Genomic DNA, 20,938 nt, shown 5'->3' on the forward strand with positions numbered 1-20,938 from the left:
AGTTGGCTACGTGTTGCTTATCACGCGTATGTGTGGATCACGAGTACGCGTCGCCATGACTTCACCAAATCCACATTTCTTCATGAATTCTTCACTTTGCATGCTTTTTCTTCATTTCTTTGATCTAATCCTTACTTCTTAAACCTGAAATCACTAAAAAATATATCAAGGTATCGAGTGAAATCAAAGTGGATTAAATTTAACTAATTAAAAGTTTAAAAAACATGTTTTTAATCATAAAATGCAATTAAGAGAAATTTATAAAACTATGCTATTTTTTTGAATAAATGTGATAAAAGTTCATAAAATCCACCAAATTTAATACAAAATAAACTATAAAATTATAGTTTATCAATATGCTACGTTTTTTTAAAAACTGTCAACTACGTATCCCATTGGTAAATAGCACATTTATTAAATATTCTAACCAAATTACTTTACTTTATAATAAAAATTTAAGCGGACATCATTTTATAAGAAGAAAATGGTAAAAAACTATTAACTAAAAAATAATTAAAAAAAATTATTCTATAAAAATTTTGTTACAACTTACAAGGCTTGCTTTAGATTTTTTATATATAAATAAAAGAATTTATCTTGATAATTAATTTTTTATAATTATAATAAATTATTAAGTCAGAAAAAATATTAAAACTATTAATTTTTAAATTTAATATTTTAAAAATCATCTAATTTATCTGTTTAAACAAATGTTAAAATTTTTAGCAGTTTAAAAAAAAAATCTTATATAAAATCCAAAATCTGTTTCTTCAACATAAAGAAACGAAAAATAAACTGTATAAACGACGCCGTTGTTTGCTCCCCCTTGGCAAGACCTTTGCATGCTTTACTCTTTACCTTTCTCTCTTGCTTGGAATTGTTTTCTTGCTCACTACGATGGCCTCTAACTCGGACTCAGTCTCTGATACACAGCGAACTCTGTAAGTTCTCTCTACTCCATCAATCTTCATTCTTTTTTCTCCAAATTTCAATGCACCAAATCGATTTTTGGTTTCAATGTATCTGTGCCCGTTTGCTTTCGCGCACAAAATTGATGGATTATTGTGGACCCTGAAATTTTGATTGAGCTTGTTAGGTATCCCTATGTAACTGGAACCTCTGTGGTTGCTCTCAAATACAAAAATGGGATTCTTATGGCTGCTGACATGGGAGGTAAGATTCTGTCAAATATTTAACTTGATTTTTTGTGGTAGGGGATTATTGTTAGAAATCGGGGTGAGTGTATTTGATTTTGTTTTCAGTTAACTATTATATTTTTTTCAGCTGAAAAATTTTATGATAATATTATGGCCAAGTAAAAGTTTCTTCTTTTCGTTTCCCTTGAAAAAAAACAAAATAAATAAAAAAACGTGCTTGTTGAAATAAAGATGTGCATTTTGTTGTTGGCTATTGAACTTTTGTCTGGTAGTTAGTGACTTAGTGGTGATTATTTGGTGCAACCTATTCGTAGATATTGTGGTTATATGTATGTTGTTTATCTTTATACTCAGCACCCAAAAAATGCTGTATCAGTGGCATCTGAATCTGATTTCCACGGGCATTCACAGTGCTTTTTGAAAAGGTTCTTTTGCTGGAACAATGATATGTGATGATTTTTTTACATGTTCTAGTTTGGTATTTGTGATATGTTCTATGTTGGGAATGTGTTGTTTTATGTTAGTATCGGCCTCAGTCTGCATCTCATTTCAATTATCAGTACATTAATAGGTTCCTATGGCTCTACCTTACGGTACAAAAGTATTGATCGTTTGAAGCCTATTGGGAAACATTCTCTTCTTGGTGCTAGTGGGGAAATAAGTGACTTTCAGGAGATTCTACGCTACCTTGACGAGCTTATGTAAGCACTTTGTATTTATGTATTTATATCGTTACTTAAATAAGCGCATATTTTGTTGCATAAATGAGCATTTGCTATTCAAAATGAAGCAGAAAAGGATCTATTTAGGTAAAATAATCTTAGATGCTTATCTTTGATGTTTATGGTGTTTATATTCTATATTGTGTTACAAACATTGAGTTAAAGAGTATATCTGTATTTTCTCCTCCCAGTCTTTTCTATGTTACATGTTTTAATTTTCCCATGTAACAGTTGATTTTGACCTTTTACCACTGCAGCCTTTATGACAACATGTGGGATGACGGAAACTCCCTGGGACCTAAGGAAGTGCATAACTATTTAACTCGTGTGATGTATAATAGACGTAACAAGTTCAACCCATTGTGGAATGCACTTGTACTGGGTGGTGTGAAAAATGGGCAGAAGTACCTTGGCATGGTACGAAATGGTTTATCTTTATTTTTATCAGTGTGAGTTACCCGCATGCTTATTCCTTTTTGTGAATCTTATCCAGGTCAACATGATTGGCATTAATTTTGAAGATAATCATGTAGCCACAGGACTTGGGAATCATCTTGCAAGGCCAATTCTACGTGATGAATGGCATGAAAATTTAACCTTTGAAGAGGGAGTCAAGCTATTGGAGAAGTGCATGCGTGTGCTCTTATATCGTGATAGGTCTGCTGTCAACAAGATTCAGGTGTGTGCTTTTTTTCCTCTTCTTGCCTGTGCTAAAAAATTATGAAAATATGCCATACATCTTCCCGACCAAGGACTAGGTGCTGCTGCACCCATTTCCTAGAATACGTTCCTATTGGTTTTTTGTCTTCTCTATTTCAAACTCATCATTTTAATACAGTGCCCAATAAAGCAGGCATCATAATATAGATAGGGAGTTATGTGTGGAATTTGAAAGTAGGTGTTTGGAGTGGAATGATCATTTTCTGCAGCTCACTATGCTTAGTATTTCATAATCCATATTCCCTTTTTCAGTTATGTTAGAGATATAACTATTAATGTGCCTCTTCCCATCACTTTAAGCTTTCACATGATAATCACTCCCTAAACATGGTATTAGAGCCTCCATGATCAAAAGGTCTCGAGTTTGATCCTTGTTATATCCAAAAGGAAAAAATTCATCATAAAGACAAACTACAAAAAAGAAATAAAAAAGCATATGCACAATTACATTTCAAGCCCTAAAGAGGCTGTTGTGTAAGGGAGCATGTTTGAGATGTAACCATTTATATGGCTCTTATCACTTTAAGCTTTCACATGATAGTCACTCTCTAAACAAGTTTGCACTGTAATCACATGGTTAATCTATTGACAAGTATAGGGTTCTGGTCTAGTGCTTGTTATGAAAGTTCGGTTAGTAGCTTTGAGCTGCTATCAATAACAACCATGATCTCTGGGCCTCTTATCTCTACATGCACCTTGTCTTCCTAGATTTGGATACTTGTAGTCTAATCTCGACTCATCCCAAAGAAGTTAGTAGGTTTCTAGATGTTAACGTAACAATATAAGTATGTGAACTTACTTGGAAATCAGGAGTAATGACCAAGATTTCTTTCTTTGCATGCATAAAATAATTTATGTCCTCTCTGCTCAAATTAGCTTGGCATACAGAGATTCACAATATAAGAAATGAAAGTTTAACTTGGAACCCTATTGTGACAGGAAAAATGACTATCTGATATAAAATATTGGGTTGTGTTTGAGTTTCCTTCATCTTGAGCAACTAAATCAAAATTTTAAATTAACTGGTATTATAGGTTTACCAGCTCATTAGTCATTACCCAATTAAGAAACCACGTAAGAGGACCAAAAGTCATAATTTATCATAGCATTGAGTCGTAATGTTTAAAAGTTGAATAAGTTGAATATAACAACTTGTTTGTGATCAAAATGTGAAAATTTCATTTTCTTTTACATCAGAGTGCTTATTTTTATGTTTTCAAGTCTTTATTAGAGAAATTATTTATACAAATTTTTATTTACTCCAAGTTAGGAATGTTATATGATTTTCCATCAGGGTTGTGAACTGTGGTTCTTACAATGCCTAAATCTGAACTGAATAACTTCTTTTTTCATTGATTTTTGGATTTTATTTTGTATATAAATTCTTTTTTCAATTACAAAAGGTTTATTTATTGTGTGACGATACTTATCATATGTAATGTCCAATTTGCAGATATCCAAAATTACTGAAGAAGGTGCTACCCTCTTCCCACCATTCTCATTGAAGACTTATTGGGAATTCTCTGCCTTCAAGAATCCAACTGTCGGTGCTGAAGGTTCATGGTAGCTTGAAATGTGATTGAACAAATTATATTAGTTGGACTTGAAATGGTTTTCTGGGAGATCTCTTCATTATGTTAAAATGGATAAGAAACGGATCAGCCTTTGAAAATTGATATGCTCATAGATCGCTTTAGCTTCAAATGGTTGTTTGAGTTGACTTCAATTTCACAGTAGAATTTCTTTCAGTTATCAGAATTCTTTCATTATAGTATCAGCCCATTGCATGTCTTTGAAATGAATTAATATGGATTATCTTAAGATTTGGGGACCAATTTTCTTTCTACATATTTTCATCTCCTACCGTTTTTGGTTCTTGCTAGTTCAATGGCACAATATCTCCTTTCAATCTGGTTGGAATAATTAGGACAGAATTTGAAAACAAAAAAGAAAATGATTTGTGGATCAAAGTGTGCTTCTTGATTTTTGGTTGGACAACCCGATAAAATTGTGTTGGATGTTTAAAAATGGGAAACTCAATGAATGTTAAAAAATGAGAAACTCTATGAAACACTTTGGAAGCATACACTAACAGAAATCATCTTTTAATCTTGAGATTTAATTTTACGAAATGGTCTTTATACACATACTTATTAGAGAGTTAGCGTGTTATTGAACCACACTTTTTTTCGGTAATAGGTTCTTGAGCCACGCTCTGTCTGTTACTGAAAGTACTATCTATTTTAGATGTTACAAAATCCCCGATCTCTCATTTTCGGGGGAAAAAAAAACCACTAAACAACTAAATAGGAAAGAAGAAATTTTTTTATTATTTACACAAATACCTATGTCTTTCTCCCACTATTGCTGGTATTTCCCTCTAGCATTTGGCGGTGACCACATCCATTTCCATGGCTAGTTAGTTTCGAGTTAGAAACAACCATGTTAGGCTAAAGTCTAGCTTTTCACTCTTCTATGATAGAATCTACACAAGAAATTTCAAATTCTTGTCTTTTACTTTGCGTGATGAAATCACTAACGTTGTTGGTGACTGTTGACGAGCAACAATTTGTGAGTAACTAAGAACCTTGCTTGGGTGTGGCAATAATTAATAGTTACTCTTCACACAAAGTGAAAGAAAACATTTTGAAACGAAACGATGATAGTGAAAAGCTAGACTTCGGACTAATGGAGTTGTTAGTTTACGTAAAACCTAAGCTACAAGAGGGAGAAAAGAGGTGGCCTACAATGGAGACTGTGCAAGAAGGAACCAACAACAGTCCTATCCATCCTTGCGGCAAGGAGGTCGACAGAAAAATTTTCAATGACTAAAGATGCATTTGACATTATGTTTTACATCAGTTATTCATTAACATCGTTAACTTTGCAACTGGCAGAGAGGAGGAACTAGCTTAATTCACATCTTAAAAAAACCGGTGAAAAACCGTTAAACCGGCCAGGAACCGGCCGGTCGGACGGAACCAGAACCCGCCCGGTTTACACAAAAACGGAAGCTCCTTCGTTTCTTTCTCCCTTTCTCCCTTTCTTTTCTTTCATTCAGAAAGAAATCACACAAACCCAGCCAAAAAACCCAAGCACTGTAAGCCTAAACCACCGCCGCAAGGAGTGGCATACTGCCGCCGTCCGTCGCACTCAAAGTTTGCCATCCGTCCGTCTATCTAGCTTCCCTCGTGCTCCAAGTCTTCAACCCCTGTTCGCTGGCACCGATCGCGGCTGCTTCCTCGAGCTCGGCGTCCGTCGTCTTTGTCTGCTCAGCCGCGCTTCCGTCGCCGTTTGTGTGCCGTTCATGTTTGGGTTTTCGTTCAGCTGTCGTCTTCATTCGCGTTCTTCGCCGTTCATGTTCGCTCGGCGTTCATCGTTCGCGTTCACTCGCCGTTCACCGTTCGAGTTCGCATTCGCGTTCGTCTGGAAGCCACGTTGCTCTGCTTCAAACTCTGCAACCAACCCGCGCGCTCCACTTAGCCGTCGAACGGCTCTCTTTTGTCGCCGCCATGAGTTCCCTAAACCCGCCACCATACAATACACTCACACAACACCAATACTCTGCTTCAAACTCTGCAAATTCTGATTTCCATTACAATAAGTAACTATTTGATTTGGTAGTGGTTTGGATTTTTTCATAGCCTGAATTAAAGTTACAATAGTTATGTTCTCTTCTCTATCACATTGTTTCGTTTTAATTTTACCGCACTAAATATGTTTGATGAAATGCTTTAACCATATAGGTTTTATAATTTCTAGCTTTTAGGAACTTAGTAAGTTGATTGCATGTGAAATTAGAATAATTGGATCTTAGTAATTAGGAAATTTTAGCTGCACAAATAGCATCTTTGCAGAAAACATATTAGCATGATGATTCCACTTGCATTAGTGTTCTTCTGGTAAATTTTAACTGTTATTCTGAACTTGTTTATTTGCTAATTGTTTTTGTGTTTTTGTTCTGTTGTTACACACATGACAAGTTAACAGTTAACATATGGCCAATAAAGGTTGTTATTTGCTATAAAAGTTTATTATAAAAAAATAACTTCCACTAGTTCTAGTGGGCAGTGTCTTTTTGTAGCCACTCGTTGTACATGCTTTGGTATCTCCTTATCTAAAGCTACCCATGGCCGTGCCAAGACAACAAGGAGGGCCCATTCTGATTTCAGTCATTTGAAAAGATAACATATTCTATTAATGGAAAACTCAATCGTCCCACTAGCAACTCAATTAAATTACAATTGGTTTTGGTCCCAATCATTAGGCCACTGCTTCACGCTGTGAGTATTTATTTGGTTCACACTTCAGTTAAACTTCAAATTAAAGTCCTCATTAGATTGTGTCTTGTATGTTTCTATTTTGAGATATGATGATTGGTCACGCCGCTTCCTCTTCTCTGTTTACATCCCGAGAGGAGGAATTCAACAATCATGAACAAGCTTCCCTTTACTTGAAGACTTTGACTAGGTGATTGTTGTTGTTAATTGTTGTTTATATAAAAGTCAAGTCATATACACATTTGTTAATAAAAAATACTATGTGCATGTCAAAAACCAACTATTAAATTAATTACTATATATTTATGTATAAATATATGTATTATTGTATTATTTAATTTATTTTTAATATGTACTTATATTAATAATTGATTTATTGGATGATATAGCATGATTTATTTATTTACATCTTCAACTATATTTGCTTACTTGGTGCACTTTATTTCGCTTGTAGGCCCTCTGAAGTTGGTGAGATGGAGGTAGAGTGTGCAATCAAGAATGATGTAACTGAAGTAAGGAAAACTACGCCAATCTACCAGAGTCAAAATTGTGCTGTCAAAACTTTTACCACAATAAATAAATAAAAATGTGCTCTTTTAAGTGCATGAGTGGTTTTTACCTTGAATTCTTTAACCATATCTATTTGAATGGTGTCAAATTTTGGCAATATATCTAATACATAATTCTTCGTATGTAACATTACTAGTGTAAACATTTTGGAACATGTTTAGGGTATTATCTTAATCTTAGTACTGTATAATAAAATGAAATTCCAAAAGAAAAAAAAAATTGACAAAACCTTCAAAGAAAGAATTATTGTATAAAATACTATATGTACATTAAAAATTAATCACCATATTAGTCATCATATATTTGTATATAAATATATTATAATTTAATTTATTTTTAATATATATTTTATATTAATAATTAATTTTAGTGACTGATTTTAATATTCACTTAGAAGTAGCTTTTATTGTATGCAATAAAGTGCTAAAGGCTCCTTAATCATCTACGGTCAACTTGCATGCATATCATGATAGGAAAAATTGAACAACAACCTTGACTCCGTCATTTTCCATATTTATTTTTATCTTGAGATTAAAAGAAATAGTTAGTTAACAATTTTGTTGTTAAGATACATATTAAAATTATTGTCAGTAAAGTTTTAAATTTTTTAGTTTAATAAATATATAATAAATACATTGTAAATTTAAATTTTGTATAATTTTTTGTAAAAACTCGTTCAGTTGATAAATTTAAAAATATATATTAGCTAAATCAAAATAAATTACTAATATTTGCTTCCGGTTTGCTTGTGCAGTTAATAGGTAATACCCCAATGGTATACCTGAACAAAATAGCAGAGGGGTGCGTAGCCCGTATTGCTGCTAAGTTAGAGTCCATGCAACCCTGCTCCAGTGTCAAAGATAGGCATGACATTCCTTCATTTTACAACTTTTACTTCATATTTGTATTTATTTTATTTTGGTCATGAGAAAATTTCAAGGCCGGCAATTAATTGATAATGACTAGCATTTTTGGTCAGCAGTCCAATATCCTTAACCCAACCGTCTAACACCATACTTTTAGCTAACACTTTTTAATATTGTTGGCTAACTGCTAGCTAAAAACAATAAATTGTGCTGGCTCTCTAGTATTTTTCTTTTGTAATTATAGTTTCTTTTCCCACTCAGGTTAGCATTTAGCATGATCAAAGATGCTGAAGAAAAAGGTCTCATCACACCTGGAAAGGTTAGTAAAATTTCTAGATATCAAAATAGAGCTTTGCAATTTCTAAACATGAATTTTATTTGGACATACAAATTAAATACCAGTAAAAGTGAAGTATCTGTGCGTCATATTCATACATGTTCTGCATATTTTTACTGTCCATAATGATAAAATATTGAGAGGGGCTCTTAAGAAGTTCTTATTATTTTGTTGTAAAAAGAGTGTTCTTGTTGAGGCAACGAGTGGTAACACCGGCATTGGGTTGGCATTCATAGGAGCATTGAAGGGTTATAGAGTAATAGTTGCCATGCCTGCTTCAGTGAGCCTTGAGAGAAAAATAGTACTTGGAGCTTTTGGAGCAGAGGTGTATCTCACTGACCCTGACAAAGGAACCATTGCAGTTATTCAGAAGGCTGAAGAGATTATATCCAAGATTCCTGGGAGTATCATGCTTCGCCAGATTGATAATCCTGCAAATCCCAAGGTACCTTGTTGTCTTCTTACCAAACAACTGTGACCACTTTGCATATTCATTCACTCACAATATTTGGACTTCAACAAAGTTGATGGAATACTATGTTCATTCAATTGTGTGCCTATATGGGGTTATGTTTCAAACTAGAAAGTATATTTGTCCCTGTTGTTAGTAAATTTGAGTCCAGGGTAACTAGGTAACACAAATATTAATTTATGACGTTATGTCTTCTTTGCACCTCCGATATCTAAATTTTATAGATCTATTATTGGCAATTTTTTTTGCTTATGAGGTTGAGAGGAGAAAATGAACGATATTGGCTGTTGCGGAGTTTCACAAGAACATGGGATGAGGCAAATGATTTGTATGTTTTATTTTTTTTTAAATTAATTGCTTTGAAATTATATGGTTTGATCTTGTCTTCTTAATAATAAATATTTCTTTTAAAAAAAATCAGACAGACTGATCGAAGCATTAAAAAACATTTAAATTTTAATTTAATACAAATTGGAAATTCCAATTTCAACCTCTTTTAAATTTTATCGTCCTGCACTAAATCAAACCCCATAAGAATGTAAAACATCAATTTTAGTCCAATTAAGAAAATTCATTCCCCAGTTTTACATAAATGAGAGTTACTTACATTGTCATGAACAATTATCATCCTTGAATAGGTTCACTATGAGACAACTGGGCCTGAGATATGGAGAGACTGTGGAGGGAAAGTTGATGCTTTGGTTGCAGGGATAGGAACTGGGGGCACAATTACCGGTGCTGGCAGGTTCCTTAAGGAGAAAAACCCCAATATCAAGGTTCACCTCTCGCGGCCTATTTGGTTTGATTTTCTTCTATAAATTCTAAAGTATAAACCAAAATAAACTCTTTATAAGGATAGATTTAATTTGTGTTTTCATCTTTTATTTTTATTTTTAATATTTTCTATTTTTAAATTTTTATTTAAAAAAAAAAACAGAATTCTATTGTTTTGACTGATTTTTCTTTTTTTTTACACAATATAAAAAATAAAAAATACTAAAAATGAACACATAAAATAAAAACAAAAACCAAACGCAGCCTAAGTTTTTCCAATATTGAAGCTAACTTCAAGGTTCCTGTTGCCCATTTTTTTTGTTTGGCAGGTGTATGGTATAGAACCAGTTGAAAGTGCAGTCCTAAGTGGAGGAGAGCCAGGTGATTTTATCATTATCCACATTCATACGTGCTTTCTTTCTCTTAAAGTGTTTTTAGTGCACAAGTTTTGTTCCTCGTTATCCTCAATGACTAAGGAAAGGAGTAGAAGGGCTTGTAAGAATGAATTTTTCAATGATGGCATAACAAACTCTTTGGGAGAAAAAGAATATGTTCTTTAAGTTTAGTAAGATCTTAGCAACAATTTGAGTTGTGTTTACTAACTGTTTTGTATTTTTGTTGGTATGTCAAAGGTATTCACCAAATACAAGGGATTGGTAATGGCATCATTCCTGGCGTACTGGATATTAATCTCCTAGATGAAGTTATTCAGGTATATCTTAAAACTAACATATTCCCATTCAAATTTGAATTAGTGTGAAGATGGTATTGCGAACCTAATAGTTCAGTCAAATATGTCAAATCATCTAACAGTTTGCAATACTATCTTTATATGAAGACGTCCTCATGGAAGTAGTCATCTTTTGGGTATGATCAAAACTGACCATTACACACACATAACCAAGTGCAGTACTAGTGGCCTATTATTTTTGTAATGAATGATAAGTCTGCCATGATACTGAAGAATCTTAATCTGAATTTGATTCTCGAGACATGTTAATATGGAAAAGAGCAACGATATTCCAAAAACATGTTATTAATATTATGTGCTGCAGATATCAAGTGAAGAAGCTATAGATACTGCCAGGCAACTTGCCTTGAAAGAAGGTTTGCTGGTACGGAAATGATCATTCATGACTCCTTTTTAAGTTTTTTTCTTTCTTTTTATGTATATATTCAGATTGATTTTTTTTTCATGCTGATTATGTTATCACTTTTGCTTTTCTAGATGGGAATTTCATCAGGTGCTGCAGCTGCAGCTGCAATAAAAGTGGGGAAGAGACCTGAGAATGCAGGGAAGCTCATTGCTGTAAGTTTGTAATCTTCAATCAATGAGTTTGTTGAACTATGAGATAACTAATTGACTATTACATCATCTTCTTAAAATTCTCTAGGGTGGAAGTTTTCATAGAAAAATTCCAAGTGCAAAATTTCACACCAAAAGTTTCATGAAATTTTTAACCTCCTAATTAATCAAACATACCCTTATTAGAAGGGCAGGTATTTGCTGGTGAGTGGTGTCATTTGAACATCACAATGTTGGTCACCACTCAACACAAAAAAGCTCCAATGGTGAATAAAAAAGGGTTTGTGTCATTGTGTGTTAGAGTTGGGTGGCCACACCAAGATCCAATAGAAGCAGAGCAGGTTTTGACATGGAGTATGCTGAATATTCTTTGTTCAAATAACTTTTTCTTACCTGCTGATTGTGTTGATAGATTCGTGATGGTGATGACTATTAGGGTTTATTTGTCGAGCAAAATATTACATGATCAACAAAATTGATCATTTTTTATCAATCCATGGGCAACAAAGGTATTTTTGTACTAAATTCTAAACCCTATACTCTAAATCTAATAGTATAAAAATGAAGTGTTGGCCCAAATTGTTAGCGAATATTGATAAGAAGTATTAACCCCCTAGCATTTCTCTTGTATTTTGTTTGATATGTGTCTCCGACAAAGTAATACATATACAAGTACTTTTGTCTTTCATCTCCATTGTTCACAAAAAATTAGGCAAATTTTGTTTATTCTTATATTTGTTTCCTTACCTAAACATATTTATATCTAGTATCTTTAACCCTGCCACTTACTCATGTTGCCATGCAGGTGGTGTTTCCCAGTTTTGGAGAGCGTTATTTATCTTCGCCATTGTTTGAACATATTAGGAACGAAGCTGAACAAATGACATTTGAGTAGGATCAGAAAATTCAAACCAAAAGACACTGCAACCATGTGTTCCGCTGCTCCCAGAATTTTAACCAAAACTAAACCATAGTGTTGTTATGTGTGGCATAAGTTGCTCAACTGAAGTTGATATGATATCAGTTTTTAAAAGAAAAAATAATACAAAGGAAGAAAGAAAACGATGTTGTTTTCTTCGTCTTACTACAGTAATTTTTTTGGGGTAATCTAATAGAAGTGTTAAGTGTAACTTCTGTGATGGAACTCGTGCTTTCACACTCCTTTTTTTTGTGTTGTGTAAGCATATGGTATTTTTGAGTATTGATGAATTCCCCATTTGGCTATTTTTTTATGAACTAGATTTTAATATGTCATAAGAATTTCTTTCCGCACAGCCTTTAATCTGAAGAGTCAACAGAATTAGAAGTAAAATCAGAAGAATTCCTTTTGGTCATCCGTGAATCTTCGAGGCACGATAGGAACAAACATGACTTTACCTAATTGTTCTATTTTTTTTTTTTTAGTATCTAGTTAATTTACATTTATGATTAAAATTAGGGCAAAACACCTATAATTGGATAGCAAATTTATACAATTGCAATATTCTAAAAGAACTTACATTTTGGTTCTAATCTTAATCTATGTAAACCATTATACCCTGTTGCAGATTGCGTGCCAATCTTACTAAACCATAAACTGTGATACCCTATCGTAGGTTATAGTCAACCCACTAATGCCCATAAACCACTATTGCCAGCCAAGGTTTACGTGTAGCAAAATTCACGCATAATCGTTATTGGCAGTCTCGGATTATAAAAAAACCAACAAAGTGAATCTGTTACTAGCTATTGCAGTTTATACTTTATAATGTTATAAAACTACAATGGTCAATGATGGATTATTCAATAGAATGAGGTGTGATATTGTGGTTGAGAGATTTTGAGAGAGAATCACATGAGCACCATCGTCATATTAGTGATACTTTGTTATATGTTAGACTTTTATATATATATTTTTTATCACCTTACATTAGTGCAATTTTTAGCTGTAGTGAAAGATTAGATAGATTATTCCTTATAAGCGTCTATATTACTCAAATCTGATTAGGGCATTTGTATAAATGTTATATATTAGTCTTTTATCTTTTTCTATCACCTTATATTAGTGTAATTTTTTGTTTGATGCAGTTGACTAGGTGTATTTATACTGTTAAGAGGCAACAGAATATGTCTCTACATAACCGGATCATACCTTACTTGGAGTCTGCTAGTTTGTATTACTTTGCTAGGTTGAACAACCATTGGTTCTAGGTGTATGAGCCTATAGTGAGCGCATTTATTGAGAGGTGACATTCTAAGATGCACACCTTCCATATGCCATTCGGAGAGTGCTCCATCAGTCTACAAGACGTAGTGTATCAATTGGGATTGCCTGTTGATGGAGAGGCTGTTAGTGGGTGCCTCACTAACTTCGAATAGTTCATTCCTGATGGAAAGTCAGCGTGGGAGTAGTTCGAAGAGCTATTCGGTGAGCTGCCGCTGCTGAATATAGTCAACCAGATGATGATTTACTTCACATGGTTTTATGAGAGGTTCAGGGTGCTCCTAACTGATGCTAGTGAGGACACAGTGCGTATATACGCTCGGGATTATATTTTGATGCTATTATTCACTCAGTTGTTCGATGACAAGAATGGGAACCTAGTTCACCTTTGGTGGTTGTCGTATGTGGCGAAGCTTGACAAGTTGGGCAATTATAGCTGGGTTCAGCTACATTGGCATGGTTGTAAATATCCATGTGTCGGGTTGCCAACATAAATGTCACTAACCTGGACCACTTCAGCTACTTCAGTCATGGATATGGAAAAGATGGAGATGCAACCAACGGACAGGCTGGTGCAATCACAGGTCTCGAATTGGAAGTTCCTCCCAACACAGTTGATTGAGGATTTGGAATTAATGTTCTAGAACTGTCGACAACATCCTCCAACTTCGCATACAACTCGTGTGTTCGCACCTCTCGAAATCTTCTCTGACAATGAAATAGAATCTATAGATCCTCTTTGGACACTATCACAAACATACGATACTTCACACCAACTAACATAATGACAATTGAGATATTGTAAAATAACTTTTTCACCTGCTTGGGCTTCTACAATATATTATTTTTTAAATCTAGAAAACTATTCGATGAATGGATAAATACACTTAGCAATTCTTTGTCAGCAAACTTCACACCCTTTCTTTTCTTTTTAGAATTTTTTCTATGTAGTGCACAACGTAACACTCTAACTTTTAGCACCTCATGATCGCACTAAAAGTCCAAGCATTACCTACTTCTACTCCTTTAATTTCATACTATATTTATTTAATATTGAGCCTTCACGTATCTAAACTGAAGACTGTCCTAGGGCACTATATCTCAGGGGCCATATTTATATACATGACCGAAAGGCAACATCCCGAGGAGATGTGTTGGGTTGGCAGTTGAACCGACTAGTGATATCACTGTCAATAGCACAGGCATTCATCATGTGCATTTTTTATGTGTTTGCTTGCTTTGTTTACTTGCATTTCAATGCCTAAATGTATAACATGCTTACTTGATTCCTGAATTACTTGTTATACACGTCAACTACCTGTATTTTACTTGTTTGTATATACTTCTAATTTCTACTGGATTTGAGTAGGCTTGGTAGGAGGTGGCAATGGGATCGCATGGAGGTTAGGCTGGCGAAGGCTGTGGGACAGCGGTGAACTATTAGTTAGAAAATCCTTAGGATTTAGATAACCCTTTTTAGTTTTTACTTAAATGTTTCTAAGCTTGAATCTTATGCTTGATGTGAAGTTCTAGGATTTTCTTTGGCGTCTTGGAACCTTATATCTTATATATTGGACAATTTTATCATACTAAGAACCTCCGGTTCTCATATCATATGTTGTTATTTTTTAGATGCAAGTCGTAAACCACCTCGGTGAGTTGCGGGATGGTGACAGAGCGGGGGATCTTTTGCTCTCTTTTGTATTTTGGATTACTTTGTTATAGATATGCTCTCACTTTTGTATCTTTGTTTCCTTATAGGCTATTTGAGAGACATATGTTGATGTGTAACTTTTCAAACATTTTGTATTGTCTGTATGAAACTAGTCGGCCTAAACTCCACGGGCTGTGGCTTGTACTCTTTTGACTATCATATATACCTATATATCTATATACTTTGTAATCTTTTATATCTTTATCATGTTGTACCTTACCCTTTTACACTTTTAGTAATCGTGTGAACGCTTCGCGCTTTTGTATCTCTGTTTTGAGTTTTATTTCTTTATCGGGATTCTCGTATTACTATTTTCTTCCATATACATTATTGTATAAGCTTTAGAACTGTTGTGGCACTTTTTATCTTTCGCTTTACGACTAGAGATAAGGCTTAGGGTGATAGGGTGTTACATTTGGTGGTATCAGAGTGGTTCGTCCTTGTAAGCCTGAGGGATAGACCGATTGTGCTTTATTGCATACTCTAGTTCATTTTTCTTTCGTGCTATTTAGATTATCTGCTTAATATGCATAGCATGCTTGTTGTTGAGTGCTTTTCTGGGATAATTGAAACCCCAGGCTTGAGATATTGAAACTGATCAACTTGATATCAATTATTTGGTGTGGACAGGACCCTGAATGATAACTCACGAACGAGGTCAGTCATGTACATGGAGAGACAATGACAATGACGAATCAGCCAATAACCATGCCAAGTTAATGGCGACGATGACCAATCTAGCAAATACCATGTAAAAAAATATTGCTGCGATGGTGAAAGCTGTGGAGAGGCTGGGGCAACCAGTCAGAAATGGAAATAGAAATGGAAATGGTGGAGGAGCTGGGAATGATCTAGGTGCTCAGATGACTGTGGCTTCATTTCTCAATGTTCACCTGCCAACTTTTAAAGGAACGATAAATGCTACTGAGGTGGATAACTTGTTTCGAGCTGTGGAGCGTGCATTACAGACTCAGCATGTCCCAGATAACCAATTCATAGAATTTTTGGCCTATCAACTAATGGGAAAAGCAAAGGAGAGTGCCAATTGCTACGACTTCCGAACGCAGACATTCCTTGGGACGTGTTTCAGACGGCATTTTACAAGAAGTATTTTCCTGAATCAGTAAGAGAAGCTAAGGTGTTGGAGCTTATGCAGCTGAAGCAAGGCTCATTATCTGTAGTAGAGTATATGAGCAAGTTTGAAGAACTTTGTAGATTCTCTAGGGTGTGTTAGGGTGCCCCAAAATCCTATGAGAATTGGAAGTACATAAAGTACCAAGGAGGTTTGAGGAAAAACATCATGACTATTGTGGCTCCTTTAGAGATTCGGGTGTTCTCTGAGTTAGTGAACAAGGCCTGAGTGGTTGAAGACTATGCAAAGAAGGTGGCACTAGCAAGGAACACTAGAGGAGGAAACAACAATAAAGGCCGAGGCAAATACTTTCAGCCCAGAGGTCCGAACTTCAAGAGGAGTGGACACGTACCTCAACACCCTCAAGGTTGAGGGAATTTTAGGGGAAACAACTATGATCAGTATCACCAGGCGAGATAAAGAGGTAAACAAAACAAAACTTCTCCAGATTTAATTTGTGACCGTTGTGGATATTTTCACCCTTATGACTCGTGCAAGCTGGGTTTAGATGGCTGTTTTATTTGTAGATTGCCTGGGCAGATTACGAAGGATTTCCCTCGTGGGAGAAATCCAAATGCAGGTCAGAACCAACAACAAGGTCGGGTGTTTGCTGTGAACACCAATGATGCTGCGAAGTCGGATCCTCTGGTGAGAGGTAAATGTTTATTTGGCAAAAAAGAGTTGATTGCATTGTATGATACTGGAGCTTCACATTCAGTTATTGAATTTAACAAGGCTAAGGAACTAGGGTTGAGAATGTTAGAATTAGCTTTTGATTTGCATGTGCATACCCCGTATCAGACAGTTGCGACTAGATCAGGTTGTAGGCAAATACCTTTCAAGATTAATGATAGAGCCTTTATTCATGATTTAATCTGTTTGCTAATGATTAGGTTGGAGATGATTTTGGGATTTGTTTGGTTGTCAAAGAATCGAGTATTGTTGGATTATTTTAAGCGGTCGATTCGCTTTATGTCAGAAGGAGAAGGAGGAGCAGTTGTAGCTGAGGGTTATTACCTAACCTCTGTGATAGGTTTCCTGAAGTATTTTTCGAAGATATTCCCGAATTTTCACCTCAGAGGAAAATTGAATTTGCAATAGACTTAGTGCTAGGAGCCAGACCAGTTTTAATTGCACCGTACAGGATGGCTCCGATAGAGCTGGCTAAACTTAAGACTTAGTTGGAAGAGCTTCTGAACAAAAGGTTCATTCGACTGAGTGTATCTCTGTGGGGAGCACCAGTTTTATTGGTGAAGAAGAAAAATGAAGGAATGAAACTCTATGTGGACTATCGACAGTTAAACAAAGTGACTGTGAAGAACATGTATTTGTTGCCTAGGATCAATAACTTAATGGATCAATTGTAAGGAGCTGGAGTGTTCTCGAAGATTGATTTAAGATCCAGTTACCATCTGATAAGGGTGAAAGAGGATGATATTCCAAAGACTCCATTTAGAACACGTTATGGTCACTATGAATATGTGGTGATGTGCTTTGGATTGACGAATGCACTTGTTGTGTTCATGGATTACATGAACAGAGTATTTCGTCCCCTTTTTGGACAAGTTTGTGGTGGTGTTCTTAGATAACATCCTGATTTAATCAAAGACGGTGAGAGAGCATGAAGAAAACATGAGGATTGTGTTGCAAATCCTAAAGGAGTGTAAATTGTATGCTAAGTTGTTAAAGTGAGAATTCTAGAAGGAGGAGGTGAAGTTTTTAGGTCACATGGTGAATAAAGGAGGGGGTAGCGGTGGATCTATTAAAGGTTGAGGCGGTAATATAGTGGGAAAGACCGATGTCAGTGACTGAGGTTAGGAGTTTCTTGGGATTAGCCGGATATTACCGAAGGTTCATCCACGAATTTTCACAAATCGCTCTACCGATGACTAAGTTAACCAGAAAAGATACACCTTTTGTATGGATGTCAGAGTGTGAGGAAAGTTTTTAGACTCTGAAGGAGAAGTTGACTTCAGCGTTAGTTTTGATTTTACCTAAACCACAGAAACCATTTGAGGTTTACTACAACGCCTTGCCGAAAGGTTTGGGTTGTGTTTTAATGCAATACCGGAACGTGGTGGCTTACGCTTCATGTCAGCTAAGACCACATGAGGTGAATTAGCAAACTCATGACTTGAAATTGGTGACGGTTGTGTTTGCATTGAAAATTTGGAGGCACTACTTATATGGAGTGAGGTTTAGAGTCTTTTCTGATCAGAAGAGTCTCAAGTACATCTTTGATCAGAAAGAGCTCAATATGCGTCAGAGGAGGTGGATGGAGCTACTAAAGGATTACGATTTTGAGCTAAGTTATCACCCTGGTAAGGCTAATGTTGTAGTGGATGCCTTGAGCCAGAAGTTATTAAACATTGTGTGGATGCGAATTAAATAAGAAGAGTTGGTAGATAAGTTTGCAGAGCTTAAGTTGGATCTTGGTGAAGTTGAGGGGAAAGCTTGTTTGAATCAATTATACATTTCAAGTACGTTCAAGTTAGAAATTCAAAGGGCTTAGCAAGACGAACAAGAACTTTAAAAGATGTTTCAACCTATTAGTAAAGAAAGGCACGGAGAATTCACTAAAGACGGTGAAGGGTTATGGAGATACAAGGGGTGGATTTGTGTGCCGGATGTTGGTAGTTTAAGATAAGAGTTGTTGTCGAAAGCTCATAACAGTTGATTCTCTATTCATCTAGGAAGTACGAAGATGTATCATGATTTGCAAAAATGCTTTGGTGGCCTGGGATTAAGAGTGATGTAGCTACACTTGTGTCTAAGTGTCTGACGTGTCAAAAGGTGATGATAGAGCATCAGAGACCGTCGAGAATGTTACAGCCACATGAGATTCCTCAGTAAAAATGGGAAGAAATTGCAATGGACTTTGTAACTGGGTTGCCAAGGACTAGGTCGGGATTTAATGTGGTTTGGATGATCGTGGATTACTTAACCAAGTTCGCTCACTTTCTGCCTATCCGAGTGAACTATTCATTGGAGGAATTAGCGAGGCTGTACATCAAAGAGGTTGTAAGGTTGCAGAGTGTGCCATAGACGATAGTTTCAGATCAAGATCCTTGATTCACGTCAAGGTTTTAGGGAGCTTTTCAAAGAGCTTTTGGTACGAGACTATGTCTCAGCACGACGTATCATCCACAAACTGATGGATAGTCAGAAAGGACTATTCAGACGTTGGAAGATATGCTAAGGGCGTGTGTGTTGGATCAATGGTGCACGAAATTGTGATCATCAATGGCGCCATCAACATGGTACGCTCAATTGCAATCTCAACTCTTTATCACAACTTCGCACAACTAACCAGCAAGTGCACTGGGTCGTCCAAGTAATAAACCTTACGCGTGTAAGGGTCGATCCCACGGAGATTGTTGGTATGAAGCAAGCTATGGTCATCTTGTAAATCTCAGTCAGGCGGATTCAAATGGTTATGGAGGATTGATAATTAAAAGATGAATAAAACATAAAATAAAGATAGAGATACTTATGTAATTCATTGGTGAGAATTTCAGATAAGCGTATGGAGATGCTTTGTCCCTTCCGTCTCTCTGCTTTTCTACTGTCTTCATCCAATCCTTCTTACTCCTTTCCATGGCAAGCTGTATGTTGGGCATCACCGTTGTCAATGGCTACAGTCCCGTCCTCTCAGTGAAAATGTTCAACGCGCTCTGTCACAGCACGGCTATTCATCTGTCGGTTCTCGATCATGTCGGAATAGAATCCAGTGATTCTTTTGCGTCTGTCACTAACGCTCCACAATCGCGAGTTTGAAGCTCGTCACAGTCATTCAGTCCTTGAATCCTACTCAGAATACCATAGACAAGGTTTAGACGTTCTGGATTCTCAAGAATGCCGCCATCAATTCTAGCTTATACCACGAAGATTCTGATTAAAGAATCCAAGAGATATCCACTCAATCTAAGGTAGAACGGAGGTGGTTGTCAGGCACACGTTCATAGGTGAGAATGATGATGAGTGTCACGGATCATCACATTCATCAAGTTGAGGAACAAGTGATATCTTAGAACAAGAATAAGCTGAATTAAATAGAAGAACAATAGTAATTGCATTAAGACTCGAGGTACAGCAGAGCTCCACACCTTAATCTATGGTGTGTAGAAACTCCATTGTTAAAAATACATAAGAACAAGGTCTAGGCATGGCCGTGAGGCCAGCCCCCATGATCTAAGAACTAGATGTCCAAAGATGATCCTAAGATCTAAATTGATCCCAAGATTCCTAATACAATAGCAAAAAGGTCCTATTTATAGAGAACTAGTAGCTTAGGGTTTACAAAAATGAGTAAATGACATAAAAATCCACTTCCGGGCCCACTTGGTGTGTGTTTGGGCTGAGCATTGAAGTTTCTATGTGTAGAGACTTTTCTTGTTGTTAAATGCCAGCTTTTGTGCCAATTTGGGCGTTTAACTCCCATTTTTGTGCCAGTTCCGGCGTTTAACGCCGGGCAGTCTTGAGCTGATTTGGAACGCCGGTTTGGGCTATCAAATTTCGGGCAACGTATGGACTATTATATATTTCTGGAAAGCTCGGGATGTCTACTTTCCAACGCAATTGAGAGCACGCCAATTAGGCTTCTGTAGCTCCAGAAAATTCACTTCGAGTGCAGGGAGGTCAGAATCCAACAGCATCTGCAGTCCTTTTCAGCCTCTGAATCAGAT

General features: G+C 35.9%; 2 protein-coding genes across 5 annotated transcripts; both read left to right on the forward strand.

Moving 5' to 3' along the window:
- The first annotated feature begins 779 nt into the window (after positions 1–779).
- On the forward strand, positions 780–4,447 carry LOC107489166 (proteasome subunit beta type-4). 2 transcript variants are annotated; one of them, XM_016109931.3, is made up of 6 exons: positions 780–941; positions 1,097–1,173; positions 1,729–1,858; positions 2,137–2,296; positions 2,373–2,558; positions 4,053–4,447. In XM_016109931.3, the coding sequence occupies exons 1-6, from the start codon at positions 898–900 to the stop codon at positions 4,164–4,166; spliced, it is 711 nt and encodes a 236-aa protein (XP_015965417.1). In that variant the 5' UTR covers positions 780–897; the 3' UTR covers positions 4,167–4,447. The 2 variants fall into 2 exon arrangements, with proteins under 2 accessions (XP_015965417.1, XP_020998291.1); XM_021142632.2 differs by lacking the exons at positions 780–941; positions 1,097–1,173 and adding an exon at positions 1,470–1,582 and having other exon boundaries at positions 1,718–1,858.
- Positions 4,448–6,736: 2,289 nt separating this feature from the next.
- On the forward strand, positions 6,737–12,428 carry LOC107489167 (cysteine synthase). 3 transcript variants are annotated; one of them, XM_016109932.3, is made up of 12 exons: positions 6,737–6,882; positions 6,967–7,069; positions 7,334–7,391; positions 8,204–8,313; positions 8,577–8,634; positions 8,834–9,097; positions 9,763–9,900; positions 10,228–10,279; positions 10,531–10,610; positions 10,954–11,013; positions 11,127–11,207; positions 12,010–12,428. In XM_016109932.3, the coding sequence occupies exons 2-12, from the start codon at positions 6,969–6,971 to the stop codon at positions 12,097–12,099; spliced, it is 1,092 nt and encodes a 363-aa protein (XP_015965418.1). In that variant the 5' UTR covers positions 6,737–6,882; positions 6,967–6,968; the 3' UTR covers positions 12,100–12,428. The 3 variants fall into 3 exon arrangements, 2 of the variants coding, with proteins under 2 accessions (XP_015965418.1, XP_015965419.1); XR_008009426.1 differs by lacking the exons at positions 6,737–6,882; positions 11,127–11,207; positions 12,010–12,428 and having other exon boundaries at positions 6,889–7,069; positions 9,763–9,923; XM_016109933.3 differs by lacking the exons at positions 6,737–6,882; positions 6,967–7,069; positions 7,334–7,391 and having other exon boundaries at positions 8,582–8,634.
- Positions 12,429–20,938: the final 8,510 nt, after the last annotated feature.

Source organism: Arachis duranensis, chromosome 5 (assembly GCF_000817695.3).
Source record: "Arachis duranensis cultivar V14167 chromosome 5, aradu.V14167.gnm2.J7QH, whole genome shotgun sequence".
NCBI lineage: Eukaryota > Viridiplantae > Streptophyta > Magnoliopsida > Fabales > Fabaceae > Arachis > Arachis duranensis.